This window comes from Caloenas nicobarica, chromosome 8 (assembly GCF_036013445.1).
Source record: "Caloenas nicobarica isolate bCalNic1 chromosome 8, bCalNic1.hap1, whole genome shotgun sequence".
NCBI lineage: Eukaryota > Metazoa > Chordata > Aves > Columbiformes > Columbidae > Caloenas > Caloenas nicobarica.
This window is the reverse complement of record NC_088252.1, coordinates 20,946,338-20,959,278: the sequence shown is the minus strand read 5'-3', so window position 1 is coordinate 20,959,278 and position 12,941 is coordinate 20,946,338. Positions and strand designations below refer to the sequence as shown.

The window sequence follows — 12,941 nt, the reverse complement described above, 5'->3', positions numbered from 1 at the left end:
GGGCAGGCAGGCGGCCGGGGGCGGGGAGGGGGGGCCGGCCGCTGCCTGTCGCTGCCGCCGCCTCTGCCCGGCCGCCGGCCCCGGCTCCGCTTTATAGGCGGCGGCATGGGCAAGCGGGAGCTGCGAGCCCTGTGCAAACAAAGGCCCCGCTAATGAGGCGCAGGCAGCGACCGGCTCGGGGGGGACGCGCCCCCGTCGCGCTCCGAGTCCCCCCGGGCCCCGTCGTCCCCGCCGGGCACGGACCGTCCTGTGGCACCCTGGGGCACACGGGTGCCCAGCCGGGCATGGGGTACCCCGGGACTCCGGGTTTCTTGGGGAGGCCCCAGCCATTGCCCCCCACCCCTGGGCATGGGGTACCCCCGGGTATAAAGCATCCTTACTCGTATTCCACCCCCAGGGCATGGGATACCTCTGGGCATGGAGTACCTGAGGGATGACTTCATCAACATACCCTCCCTTGGGGCACCCCCAGGGGCTGGGCATCTTGGGGACAGGCCCCCCCTCCCGCCAATCTGCACAACACCCACCAAGACACAGGGCACTGTGAAGACACCACTGTCACCATCCACGACCCTTCCACAAAACTGGGGGCATTCCTGGGCACTGGGCATCCAGGGTATGTCCCCATCCACATGCTCTCCCCAGGACGTGAGCCCCCTGGGACCCTCCCATCCACATAGCCCCCTCAGGAATAAGGCATTTGTGGAGCACCCCAGTTCAAATTCCCCATCTCCATCCATATACTCTCTCATGGCACGAAGCATTTCCTGGGCATGTGGCATCCTGGGGGCTCCCCATCCACACAGCCCACCTTAAGGCATGACCCTCCCAGGGCTCACTGGACACCCCAGGCATGTGACATCCTGGGGACTCCTTCATCCACTCAGCCCCCTCCCAGGCCACTTGGCACCCCCAGGACATGGGGCACTGCAGGATATCATCCATCCACACAGTCCCCAGTGACACGTGGACCCCCTGCAGATCTCTCCCCCTTCATCCAGTCCCTCCCTAGGACATACAGATCTACCATCCACTCAGCACCCCTGAGCATGGGCCCCCAAAGCATGCTTCCCCACCCCAAATCCACCCTGAACCCTGCTAAGTCACACATACCCCACAAATTTTTCCCTTGATATCCCCAAATCCCTCTGGCTGCTGCCCACTCTGAGCAGAGGAAGGCTCCAGAACAGGACCTTGGACTCCTGCCCACTGGTGGCAGAGGCAGCAGGGGGACAGGAGCCCGGACACCTGGGTCCCCTTGTCCAGGGAGGGGAGGGGGCAGCCGTGGAGGAGGCTGAGAGAGCAGCACTCAGCACCGGTCCTGCTCTTCACCCACATGTGCCTGGGCTGTCGAGGGCAGCAGCAGTGGCCAGTGAGCTGACACCATGGAAAAGCCTGGGGAGAGCATCATCCAGCTGGGGAAACTGAGGCACACACCATGGGGAGGGGAGGTGGTGGGGAGGGGGTCCAGCATGTGACACCCACGTCCCTGCCTTACCACCCCCACCAAGGGTGGCAGGGAGGGGTGGCGGGTGGTGGGTGCGTGGCGGGCAGGAAAGGCGGGTGGGGAGAGGAAGAGGGGGAAGCACAGGGCTGCCAAAATCAACTCCGGGCGGTACAAACACCCAGCCAGCTGTACGATGTAGCTAGGGAAACACGGCACAGCTGGAGCACAACAGGCCCCTGCCCCCCCAGAAGGCTCCTCCTGGGCCTCCCTGCAGCCCAGAGAGCACCTGGGGGGGCTGCAGCCCACCGCCCCATGCCCCCGATGCCGGCCTGCAGGGGTTACCCACCATTAGCTCTCCCACAGCTGCCCCATCACATTCCCTGGCATGTGTCTCAGTGCAGTAGGCACCTCTCCTGGGGAGGGCCGTGGGGTGTGGGGGACTTGGCCATACTGAGGACCTGCCCAGTGGCAGGACCTGGCATGAAGCAGCGAGGAGCAGTCAGGCTTGCCCCGGTGGGACGGCCCGCTGGCATCACCGGGGCTGGGACACCGCCAGGGTCCCGGGCATCCCCTGGGCATGGGCTGTGCCTGATGCCCTGCTGCTTGCAAGCATGGACCACGCCTGGCAGCATGGCACCCCCCGACTCCATGCCCTCCCCACTATCCCCAGTGGTGCCACTGACCTGTCCCCGCTCTCTCCCAGTGTTCCCGCTGGTCCGGGTTCCAGCAGTGTGGGAGGGCTGGGGTCTGTGCGGCTGTGCCAGCGTTGCCGTGTGGTGCCCGCTGCAGTGGTGGCCGTGGGGGACGGCGGGACGTGAGCAGGGCCAAGCAGGGAGGAGGCAGGCAATGGCTCCTGGCTGCTCCGCTGGTGCCAGAAATCCGGCGCTGGCTCCGTGCACCCAGAGATCGTCACAGTCTCCTGGCTCAGCTGTAGGACATGGGGAAGCAGCGAGGGAAGTTCCCTCCCCTTTCCCGGCAAAAGGAAAGAGAGATGGGGAACTCGCCTGGCTGTGGCCCTTGGCGTGGGGGAAACTGAGGCATGGGATGGCAGCATGAAGCGGGGTGGCTGCGAGGGTGCCCAACACTACCAGGCTGGGATGTGGATGGTACGCTGGCATGGGGCCCAGCAGGGTGGGAGAGTGCTGGGCATCCCTGCCTGGGGAGGGGGCATCGCTGCTGCAGTGGGGACACACGGGCAGTGAGGAAAAGGATGCCCCAGCCATGCTTGGGCATCCCTCACCACAGCCCTGGTGGCTCCTGGAAATGCCAAGAGATGCCCCCAAGTGAGGGGCAGAGGATGGCTTGCCAGAGCCTCGGGGGTCCCTGTGCTGGTGGGGAGGGGGTGGCGCCAGCCAGGGGTGGTGTTGGGAAAGGGTCCCAGTCCCACCAGCTGCTTCCCAGTGCCTGCACATGTGTGCTGGCAGCACCCAGCACAAAGGCAGCTCTGAGCCGCTCTGGCGCTGGGCATGGTGCCGGCACAGCCCCAATGGGGCCACCGGCTGCGGGCAGCTGGAGCTGCACCGGAATGGAATTGGCCGGCCATGGGCAGCCCCAGCCATGCTGCCGGGCACCCACACCCCTCCGGCACCTCTACCCTGAGCGGGTGCCTGGCTCACCCCTGGGGTGGGGAGGCAGCGGCCCCATGGGGTGCCATTCTGGCACAGCGTGGGTGGAATGCCCCTACGGTGCCCTCCAAAACAGCCCGCAGCACTGCTGGGGCTTCATGGGCATGTGCTCTGTGCCCTGCAGAGGGTCTCGGGGGGCCACGGTGCTGGGGCCGTGCCATGGCTGGCGTGGGGGTGTCGTGGCGGGGCTTCGCCAGCGCTCCTGCCCCACGCAGCTCCCTATTGTCTGGTCTCATTAGCTGCTGCCTGCTCGCGGCTTTGAACATGAGCTGGGCTTGGGGCGGCAGGAAGGAGCCTCTGCTCCCCGGGGATGGGGTCGAGGCGAAACCACACGCCCCGGCCCCCCCTTCCCACGGCCTCCCACCGCCTCCGTGACACCCTGACACCTCCTCCCCACCCCCGTGCCAGGCGTGAGCCCAGAGCTTGGGTGGCATGGGGGTTACCCTCTCTCTCCAAAAAGAGCCCCCACCAACCAATCCACCCTGGCACGGGGTGTGGAGAGCTGTTGGCCTCCCCAAAGCTTTGTGCCGACTGCGGCTTGCCCCGTGACTAATCCCCCCCGGCCTCGCACACACGCGGCAGGGTGGGGGGGGCCTGTCGTAATGGGTGGAAATATCTCATAATTCACATTGGACACGGGGATTACAGCCATTCCGGCAATATTTGCACAACTGGTAGGCGGTTTGCAGGGCTGGGCTGCCCCAGACGAAGGCCGGGGGGTCTAGGAGAGGAGGGCGTTTTGGGGGTGGCAGGTACAGGGAGGGGGATGCAGCTTGGGGGGCTGATAGAGGGGGGGTAAGTGGCTGTTTTCCTTCTGCGAACACATGGAGTTTATTATGGAGGGTGTGTTTCTGGCATGGTGGGGATGGCTGGGACTGTCGCCCTCATCCTGGCCCGCTGCGATGAGCAGGGCTTGGAGAGCAGGATGGAGACCCCAAACATCCTCATCTGCCACACCAAACAGACCCTAGCCATGCCCCGGGGCACCATGCTCGCCCCCAGCGCCCTGTCAACTCCATAGAGCTCCCTGCTTATAAGAGCACCCACAGGTGCTGGTGTGCCCCTGTCCCCAAATGTCCCCTCCCCAAAGGCCTTGTGGGGCAACCCTGGTGGGAAGAAGGCAGGGGGCATGCGAGGCATGGGGGGGCCGTGTTTGGCATGGGGATTAGCAAGCTCCCAGAGTGATGGTGGTCTCCCTCCTCCCCACCGGACATGCAGGCAAATATTTGTGCCCAGACTTCACAGGACTGCGAGAAGGAATTTCATTCTTGCGCCCACCTGCGGCTCAGCTGCCTGGCATTAACCCCTTCGCTGCCCCACGGGATGGAGGCAGATGGATGAGGTGCCCTCCCAGCACCCCCTGTGGCCCCCATTGGGGTGGGGAGCTGGACTGAGGAGCAGGATGGAGAAAGGCAACATGGTGGGATCGCCCCAAATACCAGCAAGGCTCCTGACAGAAAGTGCCCTGGTGCCAGGCAGCTGCTGGAGGGTTTGTCCCTGGGCATGCTCTGGGCAGCCCCCAAGGCTTTGTGCTGGGCAGTGCATGGCCTGCCAGGAATTGGGAGAGGTGGGGAAATCCCTGCCAGCCTTCATCCCCTGAGCCGCGGGACCCCGGCCACAGTGCCCCTTGCACGGCCCCTCGCCCAGCAGCATCGTGGTGCCATCCCAGGATGGGTTGCCGGGGAGCAGTGCAGGGTGCGGGGGCTGTGGGGAGCAGGATTTGCCCACGGATGTTTACTGGCAATTTGCAAATGTAAAAAAAGGCCCGGAGGGGGCAGGGGACACCCAGCTCACAGGGGCTGCCTCCACTCAGCGAGGGGGCCAGCACAGGTGGAGGGTCCCCTGCTGCCTGGCACCCCCAGAGCCCCGCTGGGCTCCTTTCCCTGGCCCCGGGGCCAGCTGGGCCCTGAGCAAACGGGGCTGTTTGCTCACGCCAGGATTAGCTGCTGTCTTTGTTCCTTTGACTTTCTCTTCCCTTTATGCTGTACTCTTTTATGGGGGCTTCAAAGGGGGCTGGGATCCCTCTCCCTGCCTCTGAAAGCCCAGGTTTGCTTCCTATACACCCCCCTGCCTTGCACTGACATCCTGGGGATGCCCACTGAGCACATCTGGGTGGCCTGCGGGGACAACAGCTGTGCCACACGTCCCCAGTCTCCCCACATTCCCCCCCTGCTGCCTGGCACCTCCAGCTGCCCGCAGCACCTTGGGGAAGTGGGTGCAAATGGCTTCCTCCCCGCGGTGGGATTCCCAGCACTTTGCACCCTGTAAGGAGAGGTGGGAAACTTGGCACCAGGGTCTGTCCAGCTGTGCAGCCCTTCAGTCCCCCCCCAGGGCTTCCTGCCCCCTGCCAGAGCCCTCCCTGCCCATCCTGGCCAGAGCCCGCAGGCCCCTCTGGGGTCTCTGAGCCCCACCCAGTGCCCCACTCCCCCTCCATCCACAGCACCACTGGATTTGGACTGGGGGAAACATGGTGGGCCAGCAGCAGGGGCTGCCCCCCACATCCCCCTCTGCCCCCCTGGCATGGGCAGCAAATGCCAGTGTTGCCTTCCCCAGCAGAAACCCAGCCTGCCCACAAGCAGGGGCTCCCATCGCCCACCAGCTTCTGGTGTGGCTGGAAGGGAGTATTTTGGGGCAAAGGGACTATTGTGGGCATCTCAGGTGCCCTCGTACTCACTGGGGTCCAGCAGACCTCCAGTTTCCAGCTGCCCTCTGCTTTCCCCTGATGAGTTCGTTTGCCTAATTACAAAGACAAGCAGGGAGCGCAGGGGACCACAGCTCTCCAGCCTGGCATCTTGAAGGGTTTAGCACCAAGGGAGGGACAGGCACCCAAACACGGCGGAGGGACGTTGGGTGCTGGTGTGCAGCCAGCAGTAGGAGCAGGGCCAGTGCTGGCCGAGGGGCTGAGGGTGCTGGCGGCCGTGTTTGCAGCTCGTCACGTCCGCAGAGACGGGGCATGGCCGTGTGTGGGAAGCCCGGCGGTGTTTGACCCCGGTACTCTGGGCTCCAGCTGCTGCAAGCTGAGTTCCCAGCCTCGTCTCTGGAGCCGCAGCACCCACCGGACCCCCTGTTCAGGCACCCGGCGACCTGCAAGGTGGGCTATGGGGGGCTGAGCGGGGCATGGGGCAGGCAGAGCAGGGCTGAGGTGTTTACTCTGCCTGTTGTCACCCAGCCAGGCGCTGCCGGGAACCGCCAGCCGCAAGGACAGGGGTGGGAGCAGGCGAGAGCAGGGGTGTGAGAAGGAAGCGCAGGCTGTGGGGAGAGCGGGAGCAAGAGGATGTGCGATGGGGGGATCCCCCCTCAAAAGGGGGAATCCCCCTCAAAAGGAAGTGTGTGTGTGGGTGCTCGGCCGCAGGGGTTATCTGTGCGGGGAGCCCGACGTGTGCTGAGGGAAGTGCGTGTGTACACGCGTAGGTCTGAGGGTGCACATGGGAGGTGTGTACATGTGTGCCACACAACCACACACGTGCACATACACAGGTCAGAGTGCCCTGGGCGGGGGGTGGGTCATGGCTGTGCCAAGGTCCAGCACTGGGCAGACCCCTGGTGCTTCTCCAACCAAGGGAGGGGTGTCCATGGGTGCTTCACCTGTTCCCCCAGCCAATATCTCTGGTGAAACAGCCCCAGGGACCACATGCCAGCCAGATCCCCATGCTCCACCACCAGCTCAGAGGGGTCCCCATGTACCACAGCCCTGCCAGGGATCTCCACCCCCCTGAGTCACTGCTGGGTGACAGATGCAGGGGTTGGAGCCCACCTCTGGGCAAGGATCACTGGAATTGGGGCTTACCTCTGAGTGAGGTTCATCAGGGATGGGGTCCTGCCCTGGGTGAGGGTCACCAGGTTTCTGGGTCCACTTCTGGGTGAAGGTGACCAGGGATGGGGTCCACCTCTGGATGAAGGTCACCAGGGCTGAAGCCCACCTCTGTGTGAGGGTCACCAGGGTTTGGGGTCCACCTCTGGGTGAAGGTCACTAGGGTTTCAACCCACCTCTGAGTGAGGGTTTTTGGTGGCCTTCATGCCTGGCTGCCAAAGCCAGGAGCAGGATCCCATGAGGGCTGGTGGCCCCAGGGCTGTCCAGTGCAGGGTCACTGATGCCATCTTTCCAGCAGGTACCAGGGCCACCTTCACCCCGCAGACAGGCACAGCTGAGGTGCTAACTACTGAGGCCCCGCAGCTGAGCGCTCAGGCCAGGGGCAGGTGAGGCGCCCAGGGACGCCCTTCCCGTGCCCCGAGCCAAGGGAGGAAGCGGCTGGAGGCAGGAAGCCGTCCCCCGGGCACGGGGCCCCCGCTGCGATTTTGCTCGAAGGTCAGTGGCGACACAACAGGAAATCGCGCGGCCTCGCTGGGCGGCCGGGCCGGAGCTGGAGAGCTGCGCTGTGCCGTCCCAGGGGCACTCCTGGCCCCTGGCCCTCCGTCCCGGCTGGGCGGCTGGCGGGGAGCCCGCACCACCGCCACCCCCCATGGAAGGGGGACGGGAACTGGGGAGCAGCCGCTGGCCCCAGGGTGGAAGATGCAGGGCCGAAGCCCCCAGCTGAGCATGGAGCTGAACAGTGAGTGCATGGCTAAAAGCGGGGGACGGGAGCAAGCAGGACAGGGCACTGTGTTGGCAGCAAATGCTGTGCCTGCACAGCCAGAGCATCCCCAGCCTGGGCACCCCAAAAGATGAGCCCCACAGGTGGGCAGCAAATGCTAAGGGTGGTTCTAATTTGGTTTGACCTGGCCGCTAGTGACACCCGAGCATCTCTCCATGCCTATCATATGAAAACAGGCTGTGCCAAGGACTTTTGGGGACAGGTGTAGCGCCAAGGTGGGCAGTGAGGCAGGTGGAAGCACAGAGGGCCTTTAGAGAAGAGATGCCTGCTGCCAGGAGGGGCAGGCACTGGGCACAGCAGCTAAGAGGTGCTCCGGTCAGCAGCATGCTGGCAGCGCTGGGGAAGGCAGTGCCAGAAGGCGAGCCCTTGGCCGGAGCCGCGGTGAGGAGCTGACATCCGCTGCGGGATGCTGCAGGCAGGATTCCCCAAAGTGCACGTGACACCCAGCGCTGCTCCTGGCACTGATGCGGAGGGCTGTCCTCAGCTCTGCTCCCCACCTGCAAGCCAAAAAACCTTGCACCGACACAGATATGCATCCCCTCAGCACACACCAGCAGGGAAGCCCCGTCTCTCCCAAGGAAGCACTGGGCCCCTGCACTGACTGATCCGAGGGCAGCGCCAGGCCCTCCTCAGAGCCCCTAAATCTCCCCCTGCATCCCACCACAGGGCCACCATTGCGCTGGGGTGAGGGGTTGCCACAGTCCTGGGCTGAAGCTGCCCAGGGAGGGGTGCCCAAGGTAACCCTATCTCCCCAGGGCTGCTCCTCCTCACATCCTTCCTCCTGCACATGGAAGATGGTCGTGCCAGCCCAACACGGCTGGTCTGCGACAACAGACTCATCCAGAAGTACATCGGGGAGGCCAAGGACATGGAGAAGAGAGCGGTGAGGATGCACTCCCCCCCAAAACACAAGGCTGGGAACAGCTCCTGGTATCTCACCTCAGCACCTCTTCCCCCCGTAGGGCCAGTGCCAGGTGCTGCCTGCTCTCAGTTGCCCCGTGGTGCTGCCCTTGGTGGATTTCAGCCTCCAGCAGTGGAAATCCAAATCGGTGAGAGGTGCTGGGAGGACAGTGCTGGCACTGGGGTGCCCATGGGGCTGGAGAAAGAACCCCCAGGCTGGCCCTGGCACCAGGAATGCTAAACACAATGCCTGTGTGCACACCTGGCGGCACAGGGGGGTGGAGGAACCCCATCCAGGGTGCGCAGAGGAATGAGTTGTGCCAGGGGGCTACCCTGCTCACTGCCTGTTCCCCTAGAATGAGACCAAGCGGCGGGAGATCCTGTGTGACCTGGCACTGCTGGTGGGGGCTGTGGCAGGGGCCCAGGGCCAGGTGACCCAGGAGTGTGGGGCCAGGCAGCTGGGACAGCTTTACCGACATGCCAACTCCTTCCTCCTGCTCCTGCAGACCTTCAGCTGGGAGGTGAGACCTCCCCACATGAGCCAGACCACCCTGGCACAGGTGCCAGCTCCACTGGACTGGCTACAACAGCATTTGTCACTCCTCTTGTTCCCCTCTCGCCCCTAGGCAGGACCCTGGGAGCCAGGCTGCTCCCCACGCTTCATGGAGCAAACCCACATCACTGGCATCTTCCTCACCTACCGGCAGCTGGTGCAGGGCAAGCTGCGCTTCTTCTTCCATGACCTGGCCAAGGACTTGTGCCAGCAAGGCCAGGAGGGTGCCAGAGACCCTCAGTGAGGCTGCACACAGGGCTCACACCCCTGATCCCAGGTCAGAGCAATCCTGCTGGACACCGAGCTGTACTCTGGGCGTCCAGGAAGGTGTCTGCAGGGAAAGGGTTGGTTCCTGCTCCTCAAACCTCCAGCAACCACGTGGCCCACAGAGGCAGACAGCAGCACACCTGTGTGCCAGTGGGTACAGGCCCTGCTCCCACCCAGGCAGGCACCTCTACTGTGAATGCTTTACAATTAAAGAGATATTTTTCTAAAGGGTTGTTCATGTTCTCCTTTCTGTCCCCGGGACTGCACAGCCCCAGGTGCCTCAGCAAGAGGCAGCCCCTCAGGAACAGGCTCTGTGTCTCTCCCCAGTGCCCAGCTCCCTCCTGCGGTGGCTGCCAGCTCTGCATGGCCACCAAGTTCTGCCACCAGACCCCACTCGGGATGTGAGCTACCACCCCTTGCATCTGCACCCCTGCAGCGTGCACCATGCTCAGTGGGTTGGCAGAGAAGAGCCTGGGGCAGGTCTGGACTGTCCGTCCTTTGGGAAAGTGGTGTGGGACCCCCTTTTGCTCCCACACAGGCGCACATGCTCCCTGCCAGCCTCACCTCTCAGCCAGCAGAGCCAGATCTAGAAAACACATCCTAGTTTAATCAAGAACAAGCCTGGCCTGCTTCAGGGTAGCTTCTTAGGAAGCAGTCCTCAGTCCCGAGGCAGACAGGCAGCTGTCCCAGTCCCGTGCCAGGGCTGAGTCTGCTTTGAAGCACAGGAAGGAAGAGGTGGGAAGAGACATCCAGCAGGCAGGAGCGCAGAGCGCTCAGCACAGTGTCCACTTGGCTGTCAGGTACCTCTCTCCATGCAGGAGGGAGCTGTGGATCCCAGCAGGAGTCAGGAGAGGCCAGGATGACGATGGGGAGCACCCCTTTCTCTTCCAGCTCCAGAGGGGCCAAGTAGCACAGGTGCTGGGGCAGGATTTGGGGTCAGAGGGCTCCTGTTTGCTTGCCAGCAGAATGTCTCTGGGGCAGCCCATGGAGGCAGGAGGTCTCCTAGAAGGCCAGCTTCTTCATCAGCAGGTAAACTCTAGAGTCCACTTCAAACCCATGCAGGTTGTTTGCATCTCCCTGCAGCCGCATGAGCAGCCCCCCATAGGACACGTAGGCAGAGCTGGGGTGGGAGGAGAGGAGCAGTGAGAGGGGGGAATTCCATGGGAGACCCAGGCTGGGACCCTGGTGCCTCCCCCACACCACCCCAGGGCATCGTGTTCCCCTCCTGCCAACAGACACTCACAGGCGCGTGGCTGCCTCTGTAGAGGTCTCATCTCCTTCGATCCTGTACACCTTCCCGTACATCACATACTCAAACTGGTCTGCCCTGCGATGGGATGGTGGGAGCTCAGAGAAGAGTCAAACCAGGGTGTGCCCCTCAGCACTTCACCCTTACCCTCATCCACCCCCACGTGGGTCCCGGGCTGGAGCCCCATACCTGGAGGGCCGGTCGTCTGTGGGGTTATACTCGCCATCGTCCAGAGTGCCATCTTCGTACAAGGTGCTGGCAATGACCAGGCGGAATTTGTCCCCTGAGGAGAGGGCAGAGGAGCGGTGAGAAGGTGAGGGGCACACACAGAGCAGCAGCGGCCACTGCAGATCTTGGGGTGGTGGCAAGGAGCTGCTCTGGTGGGTTTGGCTTGTGCCAAAGCCCCATTCCTGCCTTCAGTCCTCTAACAGAATTGTAGGGAACAAGGAAAAGATCACACTGGATCCTCTGTCTCCCTGCTCCCCACAGGCATTGGTCACCACCATAGAGGAGATAGATCCACCACAACACCACAGGAAGAGATTCATGGGGAGAGTCCCAGAGTGTCCTGGGCAGGTACACGAGCCATTGTAACGCTAGTTCCAGCCCTTCTATACTTTGTTTGTGGTAAGATTCTATTTTCCACCCATTTCGTATATTCAGCCACAGAAGCTCAGTTCAAAAGGTCTCCTTAAGGCTCATTTGCCACCAGCTGAGGCAGTTTCACCAGCCAGCATCTCTGGGGAATGGGCCAGAGACAACCCCAAACAAGTCTCACAGTAAGGCAAAACAGAATCCAGCTCAGCCCCAGCACAGCAAAACCATGCAGCACCACACACCCCCTGTGACCTGGGGACAGCAGAGGAGCCTCAAGAAAGTCTGAGACAGCACGTTCCTTGTTTGCAGCAAATTGGGTCTCCTTTGAGCGCCAGCACGTGCCTCTCTAACCTCACCCCACCCCACCCCAGCCCATCTTGGCCTAGCAGCCCCACGTCTTACCGAGGTCCACGGGGTAGATCTGGATGTTCACGTCCAGGATGAGGTCCATCTTGAAGGACTCGCTCTCACAGTGCAGGCGGGACACTGGGGAGAGCACCAGAGTCAGGAAAAGCAGAGCTGGGGGCGAGCAGGGTCCCAGGGAAGGGCTGCGCAGGGCTCGGGGCGGCTGCCGGAGCCCGGGAGCAGACCGCGGTGTGCGCGGGGAGGGAGGGGACGCGGCGGGGGGACACGGGGCGCACCGGGGCCGCGGGCACACGTCCGGGCTGGGGGAGCAGCGTGCACCGGGGCGTCGGAGCCAGACGGCGGCGAGGGGACGGGGCACAGGGGCCCCCGCGGGCGGGAAGGGCGGAGGGGGGACGCGGACGGACGGGGGCTCATGCCGGGCGGCGGGGGGGCACAGGCCCCGCGGGACGGCAGCGCCGAGCAGCCCCGGCCGGCGGCGGCGGCACAGGCCCGGGGCGGGGCGGCGGCCCCACTCACCGCGGTCGAACTTCTTTCCCTCGGGGTCGATGTCCTTCACGTCGAAGATGTCCTCGAACAGGATCCCGGCCATGGCGGCGCCTCCGCGTCCACGCGCGACGATGAGCGCGCCCTCACTTCCGCCGCGCGACTCCGGGCAGAGCGCCCTACCCGCCGGCGGGCGGAAATAGCCTCAGGACGGGCAGAGCGCCTGCGCATTGCGACCGGCGGGTGGTGGGTGTGTGCGCGGCCCTAGTGCCCGCCGGTCCCGTTTCCCCACCGCGGCGCCGCGCTGTGCAGTGCCGAGGACCCCGGCGGCGGCGGGTTCCCGGTGGGGTCAATGGGCGGGCATCCCCGGACACGGGATTGGCGGGGGCACTGCGGCTGGGGGGCACGGCGATTGCGGGGGGGGCACTGTAAAGAGGGGCAGTGAGATGGGGGGCTATTGCAGTGGGGTGGGGGCGCACTGCAGTAGAGGGGCATTACAACGCGGGGTGTATCGCGATGGGGGGCACTGCAATGGAGGCATTGCAGCAGGGGGGGTATTGCGGTGAGGGTGCATTGCAATGGGGTGCATTGCAGTAGGGGGTGGTCTGCAATAGGGATGCATTGCAGTGCGGGGTGCCCTGCAGTGAGGGGTGCCACCGCCCCTGCCGTGGCCGCGCTGCCGTGGGCTGGCCCCAGAGGGTGCCGCAGAGCCGGCCACCGGGGGGATCTCCATGCGCTCGGACTCCTCCGGGGATGCCTGTGCCGACGAGGGGGGTCTGTCCTTGTCCCGGCCGATGACAGCAGGGGGAGCTGCGAGGCCGCGGATGGCACCGCGCGGAGCCGCGCACGCCACGGCGGCACC

At 64.3% G+C, this 12,941-nt stretch overlaps 2 protein-coding genes and 1 pseudogene across 3 annotated transcripts; 1 reads left to right on the top strand and 2 right to left on the bottom strand.

Moving 5' to 3' along the window:
- Positions 1 to 149: 149 nt before the first annotated feature.
- On the bottom strand, positions 150 to 2,501 carry LOC135991737 (uncharacterized; annotated as a pseudogene).
- Positions 2,502 to 7,565: 5,064 nt separating this feature from the next.
- THPO (thrombopoietin) lies at positions 7,566 to 9,361 on the top strand. Its single transcript, XM_065640552.1, has 5 exons — positions 7,566 to 7,622; positions 8,420 to 8,547; positions 8,627 to 8,713; positions 8,921 to 9,085; positions 9,191 to 9,361. The coding sequence occupies exons 1-5, from the start codon at positions 7,583 to 7,585 to the stop codon at positions 9,359 to 9,361; spliced, it is 591 nt and encodes a 196-aa protein (XP_065496624.1). The 5' UTR covers positions 7,566 to 7,582.
- A 610-nt stretch (positions 9,362 to 9,971) lies between these two features.
- On the bottom strand, positions 9,972 to 12,256 carry POLR2H (RNA polymerase II, I and III subunit H). Of its 2 annotated transcripts, XM_065640226.1 has the most exons (5): positions 12,113 to 12,253; positions 11,633 to 11,716; positions 10,823 to 10,916; positions 10,628 to 10,711; positions 9,972 to 10,504 (listed from the first exon to the last, which is right to left on the bottom strand). In XM_065640226.1, exons 1-5 carry the CDS (start codon positions 12,183 to 12,185, stop codon positions 10,387 to 10,389), a joined length of 453 nt encoding a protein of 150 aa, XP_065496298.1. In that variant the 5' UTR covers positions 12,186 to 12,253; the 3' UTR covers positions 9,972 to 10,386. The 2 variants fall into 2 exon arrangements, with proteins under 2 accessions (XP_065496298.1, XP_065496299.1); XM_065640227.1 differs by lacking the exons at positions 10,628 to 10,711; positions 10,823 to 10,916 and having other exon boundaries at positions 12,113 to 12,256.
- Between the last annotated feature and the right edge of the window lie 685 nt (positions 12,257 to 12,941).